Source organism: Pleurodeles waltl, chromosome 5, assembly GCF_031143425.1.
Source record: "Pleurodeles waltl isolate 20211129_DDA chromosome 5, aPleWal1.hap1.20221129, whole genome shotgun sequence".
In the NCBI taxonomy this organism is placed as follows: domain Eukaryota; kingdom Metazoa; phylum Chordata; class Amphibia; order Caudata; family Salamandridae; genus Pleurodeles; species Pleurodeles waltl.
In genome coordinates, this window is record NC_090444.1 from 1,694,190,704 (window position 1) to 1,694,215,250 (window position 24,547).

At 44.6% G+C, this 24,547-nt stretch overlaps 1 protein-coding gene across 1 annotated transcript in view; it reads left to right on the forward strand.

Annotated features, from left to right (window-relative positions):
• The window catches only part of MFSD2B (MFSD2 lysolipid transporter B, sphingolipid), a 291,098-nt gene that overhangs the window by 259,967 nt on the left and 6,584 nt on the right, over positions 1-24,547 (forward strand). The window contains exon 13 of the mRNA XM_069236021.1: positions 16,930-17,106. Coding sequence (XP_069092122.1) covers positions 16,930-17,106 — 177 coding nt within the window. The remainder of the gene's footprint in view (positions 1-16,929; positions 17,107-24,547) is intronic.

Here is a 24,547-nt window from a genome sequence, read left to right on the forward strand (position 1 = left end):
TAACTGCAGTGCATGAACGTACCTATAAGCGGCATTGCTTAACTTGTAAATGAATGAGTGCCGGTGCCCACAGCTCTTCTCAGAAGCGCATTACCTGTGCTATTGAAAGTCAGCAAGCTGAAAACCAAGGCTGATTAGTCCTATATCCACCTCAGCAATTTTAATACATTTCCAGACACTCCCTGCTCATTTATCTCACTCTTGCAGGTTCCAGCTTTCTCCTTTTGGGACGGTTTTCCTGTCTTTCTCTTCTTCCTTCTTGCCATTTTGGGTGTTTTGGCACCCACTGGCAACCACCAATTTAAATTAAATTCTGATGAGCAGGCTCAGTAAGGAAGGCAGAGGTCAGATTTAACACTTCTTTTTTTTAAATAGTGACACAATCAGGAAATGTACACCGAACCTTGGCAGAATTATGAGGTTTAGATAATGCATAATTTCAATTCTGGTATATCAACTAATCCAAATTGAATTCTGCCTTGTTGAATTAATCACAAAATAATGTGACCACATCTTAAATTTGTTTCATCTAATTATCTCACCAGTTGCTTCCTGGCAAGGTCAAAATCAGGATACCAAAACTCAAAAAACTGAAACAATATCAGATTATCTTCCCCTTAGATGTGCCACAGATGTTTATGATGGTAGCCCTTTTCTCACTCGCTGCATCTTAGGGAATGACTTATTCCTTTGTACTCTGTCAATGTAATCTTTACTCCATGGTTCTCTGTGCATTCGATTCAAGATATGAGATATATGGTTTAACCCTTTCTGACTCAGTAAGTATAGGTTTCAAATTGTATTTTGTATTTTTCTTTTTCTTCCAGGCATCATGATGGTCCAAATGGATAAAATGATTGGTTAGTAGTGTACTACTAGTATCTTGAAGTGCATTACTAGTGACGTGAAGATGAATATGGGATAAATGTCCTTCATATCTTTTATTTCTGTTAAAAAAATATTGAAGCACTTTTTTCCATCACCTATGCTAATACAAGTATAACAAAGTAGAAGGCTTTTGATAGGGTGAAAAGGTGAAAAATTCATAGATAATCTCTAGATGCCCTCTGTCACGTCTAATAATTAATTGTCGATTTTACTCTGAAAGTCTTTCAAAAATTCCTTCAAACTCTTCCTTGACGGCATTCTGGTTATATATTAAAAGGGCAATCTCTATGTTCAGTAAGATTGCAAATATGCTGAAACCTCCAATGATATGACTGCACCCCTAGAAATACTGTGAAACAGCACAAATAGTTGAAGCTAAGCGTGGGTTAAAAACAGGGAGCTTAAAAGGATCTCCATACATTGTATGGAGTGACTAAGGGCACCATAAGCTGTTCACACAGCACTTTCTCAATCAATCATTCAGTCAAACAAGCTGATGAACCCTCATTGACCTGGGCGTTTATGGTAAGTTTGCTGATGAGTATGATGCTGAGATTTCTGGTGAGATCGGAATGGGAGTGTGTGGAGCTTAGTTCCGCAGGCCACCAGGAAGAGTTCCGGGGGGTGGAGTCTTTGCTGAAGATCAGAACTTCCATTTTGTCAGTGTTGAGTTTCAGGCAGTTCTGTCTCATTCAGTTGGTGACTCTTGTCATGAATCTGTGAAATCTGGCTCTGGTGAGGTCCTTGGAGAAAGAGAGGATAAGATGAGTGTCACCAGCATATGAGATAATGTTGAGTCCGTGGGATCTGACGATGTTGGCCAAGGGTGTTATGTAGGTATTAAAAAGGGTGAAGCTAAGAGATGAGCCAAGAGGGACCCTGCAGATGATGTCTTTGGGTTCGGAGGTGAAAGGAGGGAGGCAAACTTTCTGGGTCCTTCTGGTGAAGAAAGAGACCATCCATCTGAGGGCATTTCCTTGGATGCCGATGTTGTGTAGTCGCATGTGATGGTATACTGTGTCAAACAAAGCGGAGAGGTTGAGGAGTATCAAGGCTGCCATCTCTTCTTGATTGAGAACGTTCCAGATGTTGTCTATAGCTATGAAGAGTGGCCTTGGTGCTGTGATTGCTGTGGAATCTGGACTGGAAGAAGTCGAGCTTGAGGTGATTGGTGAGTTGTTTGTTGGTGGCCTTTTCCAGAACTTTGGCCGGGAAGGGCAGCAATGACATGGGAAGGTAGTTCTCTAGTTTACTGAGGTTGGCTGACGGTTTGTTGAGTAAGGATTTTATCTCGGGGTGCTTCCAGTCTTGTGGGAACGTGGCCGTGGATATGGAGGTGTTGAGCAGGGAAGTGAGTTATTGGCTGATTTTGTCTGGTCCAAGGTTGAAGATGCGTGTGAGCAGGCTTCACTCTGAGCTCCAGAGTGGATGGAGTTCATGAGGGAGGCGGTTTCTTGGTTGGTGAATGTGTTCCAGGTGGTGAGTCGAGTTCCTGTGCCTGAAGTGGTGGTGCTGTGTAGGTTGAGGAAGTTGGTAGGGTCAGGTTGGGGTTCAATGTTCTCTTAGATGGTGGAGATCTTGTTGTGGAAGTAGATGGCAAAGTTGTTGGAGAGCTCACGAGAGGAGCTAATGCTGTTCTTTGTGCCTGCCAGGGTTGGAGGACTCCCTAATTATGTTGAAAAGTTACTTGATGTCGTTGGAGCTGGAGTCAATGCAGGCAGTCAGGTTCTCTCTCTTCTTTTCCTGTAGAAGCTGATGGTAGAGGATTAGGTAGGTCTCGAAGGAGGTTCTGTCAGTGGGGTCCTTGGTGGTGCAACATCTCTCTTCTTGATTGCAGTTGCATTTAGCTGTTCTGAACTCATCTGTGTACCAATTGGCCTGTTTGGCGGACCTTTGTGTGTGGATGCTTCTGATGGGGACGACACTTTTGGCATATTTGGTGATCCATGCGTTGAAGATCTTAACTCCATGATTGAGGGATGGGGTGGAGTCCAGGTTCGACTGCTTGAGAGCATCAGACCTTTGGGATTCATTTATTTTTCCCCAGTTGAGGTGGGGGGCACTCTCTTGGGTGGGTGTGGTGGTGTGTAGACAGGTTATGTGGAAGTGTATGATGAAGTGGTCGATCCAGGTGAGTGTGGTTGCCTGGCTGTACATGACTCAGTTGCTTGATGTAAATATGGGGTCCAGCGTGTGTCCTGCAATGTGGGTGGGGTTGTGGGTGAGTTGAGTGAGTCTGATGTTGTTCATGCATTCGGGAAGGGTTGGTGGTGTTGGCATCGATGTGGTCGCCGAAATGGAAATTGAGGTCACCGAGGATGGTGTAGTGTTTGAAGTCGATGGTGAGGGGTGCAATGAAGACTGTGATGGTGTTGCAGAAATTGGGGTGAGGTCCAGGAGGTTGGTAGACAAGGGTGCCTCTGATGTTTCACTTGCTGTTTAGTTGGAGCTTGAAGTTGAGGTGTTTGATGGTTGGGATGGGGCTGTCCCTAGTGGTGGTTATTTGGATGGTTTCTTTGTGGAAAATGGCTATCTCTCCTCCAGGTTTGCGGGTACCGTCCCCATGGAAGATTTTGTATCCTTCCGGCATTGCTGTTACAATGTCAGGGGTGGATGAAGGGTTGAGCCATGTTTTGATGAGGAAAGGAAACATTCTATAGTTCTGGAATGGAGAAGGGGACAATACATTGCACCTCTACCACCACATTATCTTGTAAAGATTGACTAAAAGCATCATAAGCTGTCCTCTTTAACCAGCTTATATTTAGTGGCTAAGGTCACCAAAGGTAGCACCCTATACCATGCCATATTGCTCTGTTGGGGCTAGGAGGATTGTAAACTGCACCCCACCACCACATTATATAGAATGGTTCACAGTGTGCTACTTCTCTACCACCTAATAGTGGCAAAAGGCAGGTTAGGACACAATCCTACTTCCACATTATATTGTTTGGAGAGGCGGCAAAGGACACAGTAAGCTGCCCACTAACACCGCCGTATGTCGTATGGAGAGGCTAAGGCAACCATAAACTGCAATCCTACCACCACATTTCTTGATCTGCAATAAATTTTGTTTTGAGATCCTAGACCTTGACTGGGTTTTTGGTGGTCCTTCCTGGGAAGACAGTCTCAGGAGATAGCTCTTCCACTGTTTTCATCTCATGTGGTCAGTGGGTCCTACATGCTTTGCCGACACGTTTGAGTCTCTGAGTCTTACCTGATGGCAGCCCTCATCATGTTCTTTGGTTTTGTCATTTGCACCCATGTCACCGATACCAAGATCACGAAATACTTCAATAGTGACCATGGATATCGAGTCACTGGGCATCCTTGGGTGCAGTCAGTCAGTGAATATACGAGATTTGGTTAATATTCAAAATGGAGAGGAAACCTTGATTTCCTACTTGATAACTATCCCTACATGCTCTCAAAATGTTCTGCACATACATTTCAGTATGTTCTCACAGATAACGATGGGCTGTGCATCAGCCATCATTGCATAATTCATAACGTATGGCAGTTCGGTAATTTATTCATCCATTTTTGCTGTGGAGTGACACCATTAGCTATACCACATTGTTCCACACTACAGGCCTGATTTACAGTTTGACAGTTATAATTAATTGCTTCATGCACATTATGCTGTTTCTAGGCGCTCTAAATAATAGTATTCCGCAATTCAATGGCACTCAATTTACAAACCTGAGAAGGATAAAAGGCTGAGTCGACCCTGGCAAGTTTCAGACTCATGACCTGCAGATCACTGCTTAAAACTCGCTAAGCTATTCTTCGGCAAAAGCCTCCAATTTCTAGAGGCCAATGCTAACTCTAGTGAATTCACTGGTTGAGTTTCCTCCCCACATTATGTGCTGGAGGACCTCCAGCAAGTGGATTCTCCTCATTATTTAACATTTCCTTCCAGACATCGGAGGACTTTCCACTGTCACAGAGCTCATAAAGGCCGGCACGTTTGCATGCACCAGGGGCCGCTTGGCTAGCTCCAGATGCTGAGGCATATTCCGTTTAAGAGGACAACTGCACCTGCTTCATGACTGCACATGGAGAGCCGATAAGTAACTCAATTAGTGTCAGGCGCATTGTGTCCGCCATTACAGCTACCGAGCTGCCAGCAATTTACCATCTGCTGAACCAGACACTGGTATTTAGTGCTTCATGTGAAAGCAGATTGACAGAGGAAGTAGAATGCTTTTAATAGGATTACAATTTGGAATTCACTGAGTGGCCACTGAAAAGTACAGAACAGTTCAGTATTGAACATTTTGTTTTGCCACGTCTTTTTTCATCAGTGTAGATACTTATGTGACAATCCCACACAAATTGTTCGATAGAACTAATGCACCTTTTATTTGAAGACAAACATATTGGAAGTTATTCACAAAGCTTTTTATGTCCCTAAGCATTCATTTATGGCTGAAAATGTCTCTGTTAATGCTTGTCAGGCGCCCGAGGGTGCAAAGGTTGTGGGTGCCTGCTTTCTGTGCCCCTGCAGCCCTCTGGTGTTACAGAGGGGGCTGCGGATGCTTGTGCAGCCCTTTCTGTAACACAGATAGTGCCCGCGCACATATAGTATCAGCGCCATCTTAAGAGGGCATCCCCTCAGTTGTACGACAGCGTGACCCTATGCAAATGAGGGAAACACTTCGCCTCTGCCCCCATGCTATATTATGGATGTGAGATCCGGTGCAAAGAGGACGTCAGGAGGCAAACTGACTGACAGAGAGGTGGCACACAGTCAGTGAGCACTCCAAGGGCAGCCGCAGTAAAGGAGAAAGGATCCTATGGACCAGCCAGACATCCCCATGCAAGTGAGTGAAGTCACTCACTGCACCCGCCTCCGTGTGAATTGCTATACTCCTTTCTTAAGCAGGCGGAGTTCATTCCTGCACAGAAAAAGGCAGGTCCACCTTGCACTAATACGCTGCCCCCCCAGGCAGCATGAGTTCACAGTCGCCAACGGGAGCTGTGGATTACGTGTAATAAATAGGGTGCACTGTTTTATTAAGGATGTGCTGCAGGGCGAACAGGGACAGTGTGTCCTATCTATAGGGGCCCAGGTGTTCACAGAGGAATACAGGCAGTTGTTAGCTGCTTTACTACAGTGTAATTATATGCTGCAACTGCAAGCAATTAGTGGGTAGAACACTGCATGTAATTGATAGGGAGTGGGCGTATTAAAGCATGGTGAGCCTTTGGAGTGTGTGAACAGCGCCAAACGCCAGAGTTTGTGGACATTCCCAATTTCCTCTTAAAAGCTTTTCCATCCAGAAAAAGGTCAGACATTTACTCAAGCAAACGGCTCGTGTAACTCCACTTCCAAGGTAGGACGGGATCTAAGTGCTCCCAAACTTTGTAGAAGTGTAGTGTAAGGGTTATTAATGGAAACAATAACGTGCATTTTTCGGTGGGCACCTCCAAATTGGGCAAATAGCAAATGTTAGATGACATTCCTAGTGGTGCACCTTGGAAGTTGCAATTGGTACAGCTGGCCAGATATACTACTGGGGATATTTAGAAATGATTAAATGTTATGAAATTACACTTGTGAATAGGAGTAGGTGTACAGATATAAATGCATTATTTTTTGTGAATCAAGACCTAGTATGCTTTGGGATTAGAATAAATGAAAGCTGACTGGAAAAGTGGTGTCAATATAAAACCTTTGCTGATCCATAGACTAAACAGACAGCCACTAAACGATTATTTCTACCTAACCATGCATAATAACAGTGGCCCTGGAGTGCTACAAAGCATCGGGAGAGCATGGGTGCAAATACATCAATGTGTTAGAGTGTTTCGTGCTGTAGCACATGAGGCTTCCCTACATCTAGTACAGGTGTGTCTAGTGGTGGTGCACAGGCCTATTTCAGCTTTCTTACAGATGCATTTGTGCACCAAGATATCTGAAGCTGGTTTTTGAAGTGGCTGGGTAGAAGAGAAAGTGTTTCACATAAAGAACCTGAGCGCCATCCGATGCAGTCTCCACGTAAGATGTGGTAGCCATTTTACATCAACAGGCCATCATTATGAGTGGGTCCTTAATTGGTGTGAGTGATATCTATTGCATCTGATTAAATCCAACTCGGCCGAGATGGAATTTATCAGGTACAATAAGTACCACCTAGTTACGAGTTTAGGGGGACTAACATGCAGAGTTTTGTGCTTATCGCACCAAACTCTATATGTTCCAGTAAATACCAAGCATTCCTCGATATATTTATACCAAAACTCATAAAGGCAACATGTACAGTAACAGGAATTGCCACACATACTGTAATTATCGGGCTCCTCACAATGAGGTCCTATGTGTTGAAGGCCGCTGTGTCTTGTGCCTGCCCCCTTGCAGTAGTGAATGCTGATGATCTCTTGGGAGCCCTAAATAAAGGTTACTTTTCCTGTATTAGGCTGCTGCCACCCTCCTCTACGATCCCGTCTTTGGAACATTTAAAGTATGATCCCTGTAACACGTACGCCCTTTGTTTAACATTTCTTGTATCGACGTTGGCTCAAATGGATGGAAGGCAGTGACCAAACTGTGCCATCTCAGGTGTTATTTCATATCCATTCCCTCGTGTTACCCTTTCACTTGTTGCTTTTGAATGCCCTACTTAATAGTTGGCTAATATTAGATGAGCAGAAACAATGAAGAATCCAGCACCGGACTGGCTCCTTGTCATGTTTCCTATAGTTTTTGCCTCTGTCCTGGTGGTCAGGTTCGATGCCTCTTTGGTAAAAGGAGTGTGCCTCAAACTCTTACGAGAGCCATTGTTATACTGGTATCAGAAAAAGTCACACTTAATCCTGATAAGCCAATCAGTGGTGTTCTCATTGATGGAATTCAAAATGCTGGCTATGGTGGTTGTACTCAACAGTCGTAAGATCACAGGGTTAAGCCAGCCGCGCCTCCTCTGGAATGGCGGAAGAGCGTTGATCCGCTGGCTCAAAGCCAGCTGCTGAAACATAAAACGATATTTCATTGTTGTTTCATTTTTCATCTGCTGGCTCTGAGCCAGTGTGTCCAGGGAGGGGTGGGGCTGCACTATGGGAGGAGGAGTAGAGTGAGTGCACTTAAGTGCGCATGTCTGATTGGCCGGCTGTTTTAGGACGGCCAAACAGACATGTGCACTTAGGTTTCTCCAACCTAGCTGTATTTGAAAGTTGGGTTGGAGAAACAGCACAGACTCTGTGCCTTAGTGAGCGGTAAACCAGCCCGCTCAGGTCAATATCTGCACTGCTCTCATGCTTAGTAATAGCATGAGAGCAGCACGGGGATTGCACAGGGAGTCTCTGAAGCTGCTGGGACTAGGAAGAGGAGCGTGAGGCGGCCAACAGTATCAAGTAAGTTTCAATTTGTTTAAATGATTAAAATACACCCTGCACCGCCTTGCACCCCCACCAGCATGCTCCACCCTCCACCCACCCCACTACTTTTCAATTGCGTCGGCCGCCACTGGGTTAAATATAACATCCTCTTCTCCAACCAGTCAGGATTTTTTTCACCGACATACCACAAAAAAGGCCCTTATGGACATTCTGACAGCCCTTTCCAAGAACCAGCGAAGAATCATTAATTGATGTCTTTTCTGCTAGCCACCTCAGCCTTGTCTAGGTTTTCTCTTTGTGAACCCTCAGATTGATACAATGCTAGATTATGTGGCATTTTGACTTTTGGTGACACTCAACACTTCGGGGATCATTCCAAGTGGCTTAGAAATCTACCCAGTAATCCACCCAAGAATTAGTGACACAACAGGTTTCTTTTAATCGGGAGAGATGAATTACTTCTCTTTTTTAAAGTTTTGGCTCAAAATCCAGGCATGGATCATATTTCCGTGTTGATTCAAGCATGTTTTATCCTCCCCTAATTTTACCCATATGTGTCACCTACTTTTAGCAGGTAAAGTATCTAGATGAAAAACACTTGTCACACAGAGTTACCTTGGATCTTGTAAATCCAGATATAGCTGGAACTCCAGTTCCGAGTCCCATCGAGATTACAGGGGCACTCCTAATGAGGTCCTTCAAAATATTATTATTTTTGCCTGCAAGATGCGATTTATCCATTCATTTTCTTATGTTGAATTAGCTTTACAAAACCCTGGCTGTTCCTTATTTTCTTTCATGCACTAATACGGCAGTTAACAAATCATTTTGCTTTTGAACTTGTTTTAAATCTGGTTTCCCATCAATGTATATTTCAACTGCGTTAAACTGTATTATATTTGTTATGGGTGGCTTCCATAGGAAGCCTCTATCATGAACACTGGAAAACATTTGAGAAATTCCAGGTGTGTCTGGGCCTAGAATGATTGGGTTTGAAAACCTGAGGATCCTATAATTCCATGCCCAGAGACACTAAGGCCCTCATTACGACCCTGGCGGTTTGTAACCGCCAGGGCCGCGGGACGCGGTGGCACCGCCGTCAGGCCGGCGGTGCCCCGCGGGGCATTCTGACCGCGGCGGCTTAGCCGCGGTCAGAGAAGGGAAACCGGCGGTCTCCCACCGGTTTCCCGCTGCCCCCAAGGAATCCTCCAAGCCGGCGCAGCTTGCTGCGCCGGCTTGGGGATTCCGACTCCCCCTCCCGCCATCCAGTTCCTGGTGGTTCTCCCGCCAGGAACCGGATGGCGGGAGGGGGAGTCGCGGGGCCCCTGGGGGCCCCTGCAGTGCCCATGCCAATGGCATGGGCACTGCAGGGGCCCCCGTAAGAGGGCCCCGCTTGTATTTCACTGTCTGCATAGCAGACAGTGAAATACGCGACGGGTGCAGTAGCACCCGTCGCACCTTCCCACTCCGCCGGCTCGATTACGAGCCGGCTTCATGGTGGGAAGGTCGTTTTCCCCTGGGCTGGCGGGCGGCCTTTCGGCGGCCGCCCGCCAGCCCAGGGGAAATCTTGGAATGCCGGCCGCGGTCTTCAGACCGCGGTGCGGTATTCCTGCGGCGCAACTTTGGCGGGCGGCCTCCGCCGCCCGTCAAAGTTGTAATGAGGGCCTAAGTCTGTCACAGTTGCAATCTGGGTAGGAAATGTGAACATCAGCATTATTCAGCCATGCCTGCTCGCTGCAGAAGTCTGGGGGAGCACATAATATTAGCCCCAGACAGCAAAAGAATGCCCCGGCCTCTATACATCACCCTTACACCACCACGGGCACTCCCACTGCCACCTTCTACCTCCTCCTCAGAGGAGGATAATGTCAGTATGCTTTGAGCACCAAAATCTGGAAAAAAAACTGCTGATAAAGCACCCAGTAACTCTGGGTCCGAGCAATTATTTGGGACTCTGAGGAAAAAACTCTAATGGCCGGACTTTGGTTCACAGATCCCAGCCAGTAACATAGATCGGGCCCCTTGTCTCATCCCTCCCCCTCTCCCCCCACCCACCGACCTCCAATATATCTGCACCAAAGTCCGCCCAGCTCATAATCAGGCCCTTGGAGGACAGGACGTGGTGTGCATGGCTTCCCCATCACTCCTCTCCCCCTGAAGCAGGGGCCGAGGATGTGGGGCTATATAAAACACATTTATAGATGACTAAGTTGTGAACAATGGAATGTTTTTCACTTCAGGGTTCTTAGCTATATTACAGACAACTCACGTTTGGCTTTAGTTGCCTATCAAATGTCACTCAGAGCACCTCAATGAAAAACCTCCCTTTCATTTACAATTACCCTGTAGTGGTGAAATCCTTTAATGAGATACAGAGCCAAAGAGTTGAAGTAAGTGCTATTCCTCCTTTATTAAGAACGCCAGTACAGTAAAAAGGGAACAAGTCTGTACAGCAGTGCGTCCTGGCTCAACTGACTCCAAGAGCATTCCAACGTCGTGGACATTGGAACTCTCTTGCGTCACCAGCCATACATTCCATCAAGGAATGTGCTTACACACACAACACATCTTCCTTCTTTATTTTAAAATAAATAACTAATAATAAAAAAATAAAAAAAACAAGAACAAAACAATTCAAAGCTAAAGTATAAGGATGAAGAAGTTCCGTGAAACATAGAAATAAGATTTACCCTTCCAGTATATGTCCTAACACATAATCCTTCAGCCAACCCGGACGGGTCACCTTCCTCTTTTCCACACACATAGCATCGCTACCTTCACACGTTACACAACTTCCCCCTTCATCACAGACAGAACCCTGTTAGGACGCAGGCAAAAGGCAATCACCCTCACCGGAAATCCTAACATCTTGTAACTCATCTTCTAACCAATCAGATCTTCCTTTCTCAATCTTACGACCAACAGCCTCCCGCACAATATGCTCCTTATTGTTAATCAAGGCAATGCGTTTTAGATTCCAAACCTTTCCATCACTCAATCTAACAGCATTATGCAACACTTCCATGACTTGTTCTGGTTCAAAATATTGACTTTCATTCTTCTTAACTCTATAAGGTTTCTTAACCCGTACCCAATCACCCACAGCAATCTTTACCAGTTTCACATGATGAGATTGGTCATAGTACGACTTGTTTTTTTTTATTGATTTGTCCAAATTATCCCTCACCGATTCCACAGACCAATGCTCAGCACCACATCACACAACCACGCATAATTATGCTTACCCCTGGGTTTTCTACCTCTCATAATGACAAAAGGACTCAATCCAGTAGTTAGATTTTCAGTAATTCTGTATGCCCACAACGCTTTGAATACAGCCGTGTGCCAATAGCATTTACTCATAGAGCTTTGAATGACATTTTTGATGACCCTATTAAATCTCTCCACAGTACCATTGCCACTGGGATTGTACAAAGACGTAGTTTTGTGTTTAATTCCCACTCTTTCAAAATACATTCTAGCAGCATCTGAAACAAATTGCACACCGTTATCACTTAACAACATCGCTGGAATACCTTCAGATAAAAATACCTTATCCATAAACTCCAGCACATTTGCAGTGTCCGCTCTTTCTATTATACCGATTTCGGGCCATTTAGAAAATAGATCGATAAGAACAATTACATATTCTTGTTCATCCCCTACAGGACCAAACAAATCTACAGCAACACACTCCCAAGGTTGTTTAGGCAAGAGAACTTGTTCCATGGGTGGTCTCAAGGTACACAAACTTTTGTCCGCTGATGAACACACTTTACAGGATCTTACAAACCTTTCCACTGCTTTGTCTATTCCCGGCCACCAAAATAAATCCTTAACAACTGATTTGGTACGAACAATGCCAAAATGACCTTCATGGCACAAATTCAAAACAACATCCCTCATACCACACGGTGGAATAATTTTACTCCCCCTCATGATGACACTTCTTTCTATGGATAGTTCATGTCTAACCTCCGAAAAGTGCTTATTCTGCTCAGTAAGTTGGTCTTTCCTAGGCTAACCTTCCAAAATGAACTTCCATACCAATTTCAAGTCAGGATCCTTATCCATCTCATTACCCCAAGATTCCTTATCAAGAGAAGAACTACCAGTATCATGTATAAGAGCAATGCTATAATCCTCCCAAAGATCATCCACACAACTTTCCAACGGACCTGGCAACCTTGATAAACAATCTGCCATCAAATTGTTTCTCCCAGGGACGTACACAATGCGGTATATGAAATTTTTCATACGCATGGACAATCTCAAAATTCTCGCAGAAGCAAAAACGCTACCTTCCGATGTAAGTAGCTTAATCAAAGGCTTGTGATCACATTGAATAGTGATGTTCTTACCCCAAATAAATGTACGAAAGTGTTCCAAAGCCTAAGCACATGCTAAAGCCTCCTTTTCAATTACAGAGTACTTCTCCTCAGAAGGCGATAATGATCTTGAAGCAAACGATATTATCCTCTCCCTTCCATCTATATCTTTCTGTGATAAAACTGCACCTAATCCCTTATTGCTAGCATCAGTAGTTATCACGGTATCCAGTTCAGGGTCAAAACTTCCTAAATTCGCAACTTTGCTAAAATATTCTTTAATATTTCCAAATTCCTGCTCACATGCATCACTCCAAATAAAATGAGCATTCTTTTTAAGCAGAAGTCTCAAATTATGAACCTTTTCAGCAAAATTCGGGATGAATTTTGCACAAAATTCTGCCATCCCTAAAAATGATCTTACTTCCTCCTTAGTAGTGGGGGTCACTGCACTAACAATGGCGCTAACTAACGACGCCTTTGGTTTCACTCCATCACCACTGATTTCATGCCCCAAATACTCCACACTTCTCCTGGCAAACTTGCACTTGCTCAATTCTACCGTCAAACCCTTACTCTCCAACATCCCCAAAACATGTTCCAATCTCTCATCATGCACCTTACGATCACATCCAAATACCAAAATATCATCTTGGAAACACATCACTCCTAAAGATTTTCCGAATAGTTTATACATTAGTCTTTGAAAAACTGCAGCTGCAGACGCTAGTCCAAAAGGCATCCTTTTGTACTGGAAACATCCAAAAGGCGTGATGAAAGCTGTCAATTTCCTTGATTCAGTTCTCAAAGAAATCTGATGATAAGCAGCAGATAAGTCAATTGTAGAGAACCAACTAGCACCTTTTAGATTGGAAACCATTTCAGTGATCTTAGGTAAAGGAAAGCGATCGATCACAATATTTTCATTCAAATATCACAAATCGACGCATAAGCGGATCCTCCCATTGCTGCGTCGAAATCCATTCTGCATTCTCTATCGGTTCAATAACATCCATACGTACCAACTTCTCCAACTCTTTCGAAACTTCATCCCTTATCATCAATGGTACCGATCTCACTTTATGAATTTTTGGTATGGCATTCTTCTTCAATACTATTTCATGTTCAAAACCTACCAATTTTCCTAACTGCGTACCAAAGACTTTAGGAAATCTTCTTTCCATTTCCATAGTTAAAGAAACCCCATCACCAACTATTAACACTTTTTCTCTGCTGTTAGGATCCAGGATCATCTGAAGTTTTCCTTGATCTTTCCATCCAAGGACTGATGGCCCCCTTTTTGATACATACAATTTTCCTCTGGTACACCTATTTTTAAAAGAGAATAAGAGCCATCTGAAACCTAGGAGATCAACTTTGTCCCCAGTATAGCTCTCTGGCCGGACATCTGGTTGCGACAATTGTTTTCCTAATTTATTCACAAATGTTGTATTCCACACTTCTTCATTCACAATGGTGAAGGGTGAGCCAGAATCGGCATACATAGTAATTGGAATCCCACCAATTTGCATATCACACATTGGTTTCCCTTTGGTCTCTGCATCAGTTATATTCAGATAAAGTTTCCATCCTCAGTAACGTCTCTAGATTCCGAGGAATATTCTTCGTTCTCAATTCCCATGTGAGCATCACTTTCCAATATACACTTAACTATTCTCTTTTTACTCCTGCAGACCTTCGCAAAGTGGCCTACAATACCACATTTGCTGCACTTCAATTTCAAAGCCGGGCACGACTTAGCATATGCCAGGTGCTCTTTACTGTCACACCTATAACACCTCTTCTCATTTTCATTACTCTGTGATGTTTTCTGTTCCTTCTGTGTTCTACGATTAGTCATTTTGAAAATGTTATCAACACTCCTCTCTGTTGACTTTAATTCTGAAACACACCTTCCAGAAATTTCTGCCTTCCTAGCAATGGCCAATATCTCCTCCAGCGGGGAATCACCATTGATCCATAACCTTTCTTGAATAGATTGATTGTTGCCATGCATAACTACTTGATCCCGTATCAAATCATCATGTATAGGACCAAACATACAGTCAAGAGCCAATTTTTTTAAGTCTGCCACATAGTCATCCACAGACTCCCCCTTTTCTTGTTTCCTTTGGAAAAACTTATAACGAGTAATTCCAACACAAACTTTGGGTGCAAAATATCTGTCCAGATCTTGCATTGCAACATTAAAAACACATATGTCACCACTAAAAGGGCCCTTCTGCATCTTATTATAAGTTTTCAAACCAATAGGCCCCAATGAATGTAGCAAGAGTCTCTTCTTCTGTTCTGCAGGCATTTTGTTCTCAAGATCAATGGCTCCTATATAGTTCAAAAAATAATCCTTCCATTCAGTCCATTTAACTGGAGGAGCATTCCCTGCAGCCCAAAATGCTTGTGGTGGAATAATAGTAAAATTAGGTTGTGCAGACTGTGCCATGACACCCACACCTTAATGCACCGTTTAGTAATTTGTACAAAGAGAAAGAGATTTAAAAAAAATTCTAAGACCTGTTCCCCTTTTTATTTTTAAACTTCAAAACTTGTTTCTTTTTTTTTTTTTCCTTCCTTCTTCTTCTTTAATACGCTAATTCCCAAACAGCAGCGTCCCGAACAATGTGCAGAGCGTCTCTGGTTGCTTAGGAGACGCTCCGCTAGTAGACCGTGCCGTAGCGCATGCGTTGTTTCTGTTCCTACAGAAACGCGCTTAATTCCTTAGGAGACGCAAGGGAACGCGTCTCCGTTTCCCTGGATACGACGTGTGCGCGTTAAACGCGCTAAAGCATTATGAGACCGTTTCCCTGGTGATGACGGGTGCGCGTTGAACGGCTCGTGGGCCTCAACGATACCCGCTCGCGCGTCTCGTCGCTTTCAATTCAGGAAATGTCCAATTTAAATAAAAATCATAAAAAAAACCTGTTTGAAGATGGTGTAGACGAAAGCCACGGTAATGAAGATGAGACAGACGCATACGCTGAGATCCTTCCTGGACGCTGGTCAAGTCGCGCTTCAACCACCTTCGTCGCCAAATTGTAGTGGTGAAATCCTTGAATGAGATACAGAGCCAAAGAGTTGAAGTAAGTGCTATTCCTCCTTTATTAAGAACGCCAGTACAGTAAAAAGGGAACAGGTCTGTACAGCAGTGCGTCCTGGCTCAACTGACTCCAAGAGCATTCCAACGTCGTGGACATTGGAACTCTCTTGCGTCACCAGCCATACATTCCATCAAGGAATGTGCTTACACACACAACATACCCATCTATAATTCCATAATTTCAATGTCCTCGCACCTCAAGATGGCCAAGGGAAAGACAAACGTTGAACTTAAAGAGCAATAGCGCTACCTATGTGAAAGCAATTGGGCCCTGACCTTGACTTTAGGATCAAGGTGATGTAAATTCCAAAGGTCCTCTCATAAGTACTGTGCTTGGAAGTCAAGAGGCAGTACGAAAAGAACGTCTAGTAACTTTAAACTATGATAGACAATTTAATGGCACATTTAACCTAAGCAAAGTCATAGCCAATGTTAAAGGGCTGCAGTAAAATACTGCCCAGTTCAACAGACTTTTTGTGCAGCAAGTTCATTTTGTGTTTGCAAATCCTGATTCACAGAATTAGGATTTGTGGATTTTTTCTCTCGTATTCCACTTACGAACTGACAAAAGTTCACAATCGTAAATAAAATGTGGAAGATCCACAAATACAGAAGCTTTTTGGTACTCACAAACTTTTTACATAGTCGTTTCCACTCTGGAAAAACATATTCATGAATTCCAGGAGGGGAAGGTATCTAAATCCACAGATTTCCTAGAAATCTAAGATAAGGGGTTTCTCCAGCTTGAGAAAAATTCTGGGAAGTAAAAAAGTAAAGGTAGGTACTACCGAGGAATGTGTTACTGAGTGAGTGTGCAAGTAAATTCTAAATATGTAAATCTGCAACCTGGTTTGTGTACTTATGAAGATTTTTGTACATTTTCAAAAAGTCGTAAATTTACTGAAACCTGTCTTGCACGGATTCCATATTTTCACAATGTTCGTAGTGGATCAGGGGTAGAGGCACACACGTTGTAACAATGTTTTAATGACTATGGGCCTGATTTAGAACTTGGCAGACGGGCTACTCCATCACAATGGTGACGGATATTACATCTCCCAAAATCTAAATTCCATAGGCTATAATGAGACTTAGATTTTGGCGGATAGGATATCTGTCACCGTCGTCACGGAGTAACCCGTCCGCCAAGTTCTAAATCAGGCCCCATATATATAAATACATTTTATAGAGGCACATAGTACAGCAATGAAATCAGCACATGAAATTAACAGCACCTTCAATCTGTTATCCTGGTAGATTTTCGGGGTATCGCAGTGGAGCGTGCAAGCAGTCAGAAGGAGTGATCCTCACCCTGAAGCTTTTGATTGGAGCAGTGCCTGCAGCAATGATAATTATTGGCTTACTCATCCTCGTGTTCTACCCAATCACTGAAGAAAGGAGAAAGGAAACCGAGCGTGCACTCCGCATGATGAGGTGAGTTCAAATCCCATAATGTACTCAGACCTCCTCGGAATATTGAGGCATGAATCAAAAAAAGCACCATTATAAAAAAACTAAACAGATTAGCATATATTTGCAGGATTAAAGTGGCACATTTCTTAAAATAAATCCATATTCTTTCATCTTTTTTTAAAATAGCTTAGTGGGTACGTGCCTCCTTCAGATATATGTGCACAACATACATTCATCTTTTACCTTTTTCTCAGTTGAAAAATTTGTAGTTGGGAATACCCAATACTCCCACCCACAGCCCTGCAAAAGACCTTGTGCATGGTGTCCTGCAGACACCCTACCACTGCCAAAAACCCAGTGACAGGGATTCTGCACTCCACCTTTTTCAAAAGACCAACACCTGACATTTTATCAGATCCACCTCTACCAAAAGGCTCACATTGTTGGCATCCTGTCGCCCCCTGTTCTCTCCAAAAATACACATGTATGGTGTTCTGCCACGATTGTGTCCAACCAATGCAGTTTTTTTTTCCAGCCTGTGTTGTAAGTCTCCTTTGTGGAATCTATATGGAACGTAACGAAAATGTAACAAAATTATATGGGAGCAGTGCACGCTTTGGACCAAACAAAAGCGTGGTGCACCAAAAATGTGATTTGCTAATGGTCTAATAAACCTGGCAAACGCCCTGAGGCCTTGATGCATGTCTAATTCATATGACCAGATTAGTGGGACTCCGAGCGAGCCAGAATACTCAGATAAACCTTTCCCGTCTGATGGTATTTTGGCATATCACACTTAGGGCCATATGTACGAACACATTTTCCCATTGACACAGAATGGGAAAAACCCTTTGCTACATCTGGCCCTTAGTGCCGAGTTATATCTTTCAATGGGTTTGTTGTCCTGTTGGTAATCATCTCAGGTCAGCCTGGCTTTTAGTGTTAGGACCAGGCTGCCTGAGACCTCTAATGACGTTCAGTATTCTAGGTGTGAAGAAATAAGCCTCTTCTTAACTTCCAAAGCTTGGGCTCGGATGGAAATGCTTTCAACTCACTCAGGTGCATTATTGTGTAACTCTCTTAGGAAGATACTGCCCCCCTTCCCCCCCACGATCTCAGCATAGTTTTTTAACCAATTTTACACAAACTTTCACTCCATTAGGGAAGATTAGCCTCTCTCAGTTGTCATGTTCGGAATATATATTTCACAGGGCCAAGCATAAATAGCTCATTCGGTCCAGGTTTTTTCTCTTCTCAGGCTTCTATTTGAAGTCCTGGGTTTGTAAAAGATAAACAGGACGAGCCAGAGAAAGCAGGAAAAACGTAAATTGGCTGAACTACTTGGGAATGGGCCTGGGAGGCTTGAGAGCATTGCTTATGACCTCACAGTATTTATACCAATAAGTGACAACATTTAAAAGCTCAGTATCATTATCTATCAACCAATCAGTCAATCAATTCTTTATTCTGCTGTCATTAGCCATAAAAGAATCATAAAAACCATTACAAAACTATAAGGCATTCCATCAGGCCAATAAATACAAGTCTATAATAATATACACATTTAAGATTTACACAGGGGCTGAATTCATAAATACTGTATTGTATGCCATTAGCTGTAAAAGTGCAACCCATTAATATATGCGCGTCCTCATTTTAAGTGCACTCTGAATAAAATTTATTACATCCATACATAAAACATCAGAGACAAGTTTCTGCATTAGAAGTGGTGCTGGTCTACATTGTCTGAAATTAAAAGAGCACAAGACTTGTAACTATGAAACATTTCCTAGGCATCTCATTAAATTTACAAAACAATATGAAGTGCAATGTGCTTTAGGATGGCTGCGAGCCACACGGGAAGCAAGGGAGCTCCAAGAGACAAAAGCCACAGTGAGGAAATGCCACTAGAAAATGCATCATTTTCAGTAAAAAACGGGTGAAATAAAACCTAAACTGAGGATCACTCACAAAAAGGAGACAGGGTTCCATTATAGCTGGCAGCGAAATTAAAGCATGCTCAATTGCAGATGTCTTGTTCAGTGTCAATAGAGTGTGGGCTAGTGAAAAGCTTTGGGGGTATCCAATGCACAAACTATGGGGCAGATTTTGTAACCCTTTGCGCTACATTATGCTTGCTCCAGGCATAATCTATGCAAAGGGGGCGCACTCCTGTTACGGGGGGGGGTGAAAAAATGATGCAAAGAAATCTAAGAGATTTGTTTGCATCATTATTTGCGGCACTTTTAACTTCTGCTCAGAGCAGGCGTTAAATCAGGCAGTATGTTTTTAATGTGCAAGAGCCATGGGATAGTTTTCCACTCACCCAGGAGCAGATAGTCTTGCATTATAGATGTTATCAGACTAGCCTCTGGTTTAACCCAGAGTGAGACCCATAATAATAGAGGGTATAACCTAATCCTAGCCACAATGTATGGTAGACCTAATTTGTCCTGGGACAAAAGAGGAGCAGTGCTATGGTGCAGCCAGGATTCTAGGTAAAAATGTTGAATCTAGTATTATGTAAAGACAGTAAACCGATCCAGTAGACTCTTTACCGTACCTGGGATATATCCTGTCCTTTCGATGTGAAAAATCTATCCAAACCACAGTGGCGGCCGGTAATTTTAGGAGGGAGGGGGGCGGGCGGGAAGCACACTCATACTCATTCATTCACACATGCACGCACATCCATTCACAACCCTCATCAACATTCAGACATACACGCACGCACCAAACATTCATATAAAAAACACACAAACTTACCTTCAGCTCGGAGGTCCCAGGAGGGTTGGGACTGCTGCCTTCCCTCACTGGCATTCTGCAGCACACATTGAAGTAACAAATCGCAATTATTGATTGAGAATAAGGGACACCTTCCTGCACATAAACAATCATTCCCTGCCGTGCAGGCCTCCCCTGCACCATCGTATAAGGGTGCCTACGTTGGCGCTATGCAGCTAAATTTAGCCCTGGGGGGAAACACAAGGGTGCACTATATTTCTGTAAATATGGTGCATCCGTGCATTTTTTAAGTGATGCAGCGCGGCACTGCCAATTTTGGTGCAGCGCCACGCCACTTTCTTGTAAATCTGGCCCTGAGTGCTTTAAAGTAGAAACAACATCCCAATAAGGTTATCTAATGTTTGAGTGAATGGCGACATGTGTTCATATCAAGCATTAATACAAGATTAAATTATGATTTCGCAGGAGCCTACCACAACTGGCAAATTTCAGTATTTTTTTAGTTTTAAATTCGTAACCATCACTACATTGTAACATAGTGAGGAAACCTGCAAACTGCAAAGTGTCGGAGTGGTGATAATTATATAATATCTGTTAGCAAATAAACACATAATGGTGGCATCCCCGACTGCGCGTTCCTTCAGATCTAAGAAGTGATTGCAGATAAATGTGTCAGTTACTGGTCCCATCAGCACTGCATTGACCCTATGGGCTGGACGGGTTTATAAGAAGCAGTAGTATGTATATATCTATATATATTACAATCACATTCAAATTCTTTTTACAATTATTAAAATAGTTATTGTATAAATGCTTACTAAGATGGAATTGTGGTAATGATGTAGTGGGTTCCAGATGATCAAATTGCATAGCGATATTAGAGTGGACAATACAGTAACATAAAACAGTAAAAACAGTTATGGGAGACCAATAGTAGCCTGCATTAATGTGAACAAGCTTCACGGTCTCTGGCACAGAGGGTGGTCCTAGCCATAACGTCAGTGATTACCCCTTGTAGAATGTAGGTTGTTAGTACAGTAGTGCATATGACTTTACCATGCTTGCTTTACAATGCATTGACCTTTACAACATGGTGTATTACATTATGATACTTTACCAATCATATATATATATAAATATATATATATATGGATATATATATATTTATATATACATATATTTATATTCACTGAACAAAAACAAAGGTTACACAAACGTTATAGTTAGGATCAGAATTTACACACACAAAACCATAGAAATGATGCAGTTATAGTTATAGTTATCTCAAGAAACTATAACTCGTGCCTTAAGGTAACTATAACTCACGCCCCGCCATGCACAGTTTTCAGATCAATAATTTCACTGCAAATGTTGCAATGATATTATCAATGATGTCATAGAAGATACAATTATGGATGTAAAATGTAGGATAATTAGCAGTGCATGGCGAGGGTGCAAGGTACAGTTACCTTAGGGCACAAGTTATTGGCAGCAAAAATAAAAATAAATAAAAACGTTTTTGGCCCTTGGTGGTGTCCCAGTGGTACCCCACTACCATGCCTAGGGAGTCAGAGTATTCCTACCCTGCCCTTTTTTCAACCTTTTTCTTGGGACTCGGCTGAGTCCAAGTCCCAAGATGGTTGTCCAACACTTTCTGTGCTGACAGCCAATCAGATCACCCCATGGGACCTGACCACGGAGGATCCACGTCCCTAGATATGTATATTTCCTTTTCCTTTAATATCTCCAAAACTTCTGAACGGATTTACACAAAATAACAAAAAGAGATCTTTCTGGACCAAGATCTAGTTTTCAGCCAAATTTGGTGTAATTCCATTCGGGCTGTAGTCATGTATAAAATCTGTATGGAAAATAACATGAGAAACACACATTTTTTGACCCACCCCCTTTTTCTCTGCCCCTGCCTTATGGATCACCCCAAAACTTTCCATGCAGAAGTAGACAAAGTAGGGCACTATTTGCACCACTTTGTGAATATGGCGCAAGGATTTTGGCCTTGTTGCCCACATTAGGGTAGAAAGAAATGAAACTAAGGTGGTACAAGGAGGCGCTAGGGGCTCCCAAATATGCCCCTGAGTTAGTATTATCTGACTGATTCGTGGGAACAGTGCAAGTAGAACAAACAGAATATAGTATAATGTTTTGTGGATCAAGTCACCGAAAATGCTTATACCTGGGGTACCCAGCTTGCAATAATGACTCAATGGGGCTCCCCATATTCCAAAAATGATTAATTGGGATCCACAGACGAAAAAAAGTTGGGAAACACTGGCATGGAACATTTAGGATTATGGGGGAAAAGTATTCAGATTTTTGCACTTTATTAGACCTAGGACTGATCATAATTTAGCAGAATCTTTTCTTTCGAAAATGCCAATTTTGGTGAACTGACACAAAGTTTGAAGGAGAACAATACATTATGCAAATGCAAAGCTTGAGGTGGTACCCTGATTTAATTGTAAGAGAGTTACATATTACTAGACTAAAGTTATGGAACGGGGGCGTGGCTTTGGGCGTCAAGATGGCGGCCGCACTTTGAAAGTGCTCTGGACCCCTCCGTCATCCCCCAAAGCAATCGACGAACTAGACGTGCAACCGCGTCAAAACCTATTCCTGCGGACGCTCCGGCTGGCATGGAGCGAGAGGCGGCATTCGCAGCACCCTGGTAGATTCGCAGGGTTCGCCCGACCGTGGTGGCCAACATGGCGGCAGGGGTTGGCCCAAGTTACGGAGGAGCGCGCCCTCCGCAAAGACGCTGAGTGGGCAGCATGCGCTCGACTCGGCCGCCGTCGCACTCCCGCGGGGTGCCCTGGAGGGGGCCTCTGGCGGAGGTCACCCCTGATGAAAATCCGGGGGGCAGAGGCGGTGCGCGTCTGCCTCCGGGTCTGCAGCGGAGCGCTCCCTTTGGCGGCTGCCCTGGGCCCCCGAGGCTCTCTCCGGCTGCCCTGAAGATCACCGGAGAACATCGATTGGTGGCCCCGCGGGAGGGGGTGCGCGGCCCGGGCAGCACGCTCACACGGTGGGTGTTCCGCCCGGAGATCTTGGCGTGGTGTCAGAGGAGGGGGGCGGCTGCCGGCCGCGCCCAGTGAAAACGGCGGGGCGCGACTCACGCGAGGGTGCCCCTGGAAGAAACAAACCTCTCTGGAGGAGTGCCTGAGTTCGAACTGCCCGGTCTTGGAGACCCCACGGATTGAGGCTTCATCTGCCGGAGCCGCCCCATATGGGGGAGGCGGGACGCCGGATGGCGGCACAGTGTCGGTCGACTTGCGAGGTGGTCCCCTTGTGCCCCCCCTCCCATGTGACCAAGGGACACAAGAAAATCCGGCAACAGGTTGGCCTGCCCTTGTGCTGCGGAGTGAGTCGGGCCACAGCCTGTGGCCATAAGAGTGATCGGACGTTCGCTGACCCAGAGCCCTGATCTTGGGCGGACTCTGAGACGGGGGGTCTGAGCTTTACCCCCCCCGGCCAGGTGATTTCCCTGGGAGTGCCTGGGGTTGCCTCAGGGATCGGGCGCGGGAGCCTACGCACACCCCGACCGTGCCCTTGGAGGGGCAGAGGACTCTGCAGCTTTCTGGTCTTCTCTGGCAGCGGCCGATCTGTGGACTGCATCATTGAGGGAGTGGAGGGCCCTGCGTGGTGCCCTTCCGTTCTGGCTGAACGAATATCTGCCCCCCTGAACCAGATTGAACCCCTGGTACCCACTAGTGACAGAAACTAAAGACTTCAACTCCTTGGCCGTACTGAGTGGTGTCGCCAACACCTTGCGGGACCATGGGAAAAGACAAAGCATCAAAGCACTTATCAGCTTCGCAACCAAAGATTGACCAATTCATTGCACCAACGGCCTCTCGGGGTGGCGGGGATGCCCCTGTCAAAGGTCACGCCTCACCGGACGGAGTAAACGCCATTCTACAGGCGATCCAGACCTCGCAACTTGCTGTGGAGACTAAAATCGGAGAGGTAAAGGAAGATGTAGGCCTCATAAGACAGGACCTCAAACGCCATGGAGGCCCGCGTTTCACAAACTGAAGACGACCTGGCTGACCTCAGGACCAAAGTAACCCAACTATTATCCCGCACTGGAGAGCTACACCGACGAGCCGAGGATGCCGAAAAACACTACCGGTGCAACAACCTCCGCTTCATTGGATTTCCGGAGGGTGCAGAGGAAAACAAAACACTTGATTTTCTGGAACAATGGATTAAGTCCTGGATGCTGGAACATGCACTCTCGCCATGGTTCGCGATCGAGCGAGCGCATAGAGCCTTGGGCCCGCGGCCTCCTCCTGGTGGTCCCAGAAAGCCCCTCATCGCACGTTTCCTTAATTTTAAAGACTGAGACAATATCCTGAGGGAAGCCAGACGTGTTACTAACCTCTGCTGGAACAACAACAAGATCTTAATATTCCCTGACTACACCAGGGAGGTTCAGACCCGGCGTCGGTCATTTGAGCAGGTCAAACAAAAGCTCCGGGCGATGCAACTCCCATATATGCTCCTTTTTTCCGGCATGCCTAAAAGTCATCAAGGCAGGCAAAACATTCTTCTTCGACATGCCGGAAGCGGCGTGGGACTGGCTGACAGAGGAGGGAGTCGGGAGTGGGAGAGGTCCCCCGGGCTTGGGTGCGCCCGGGCCCCGACTGCCCCGCGGAGGGGCCGCAGACACACCAGGTCCAGACGGGGAGAGAAGAGAAGA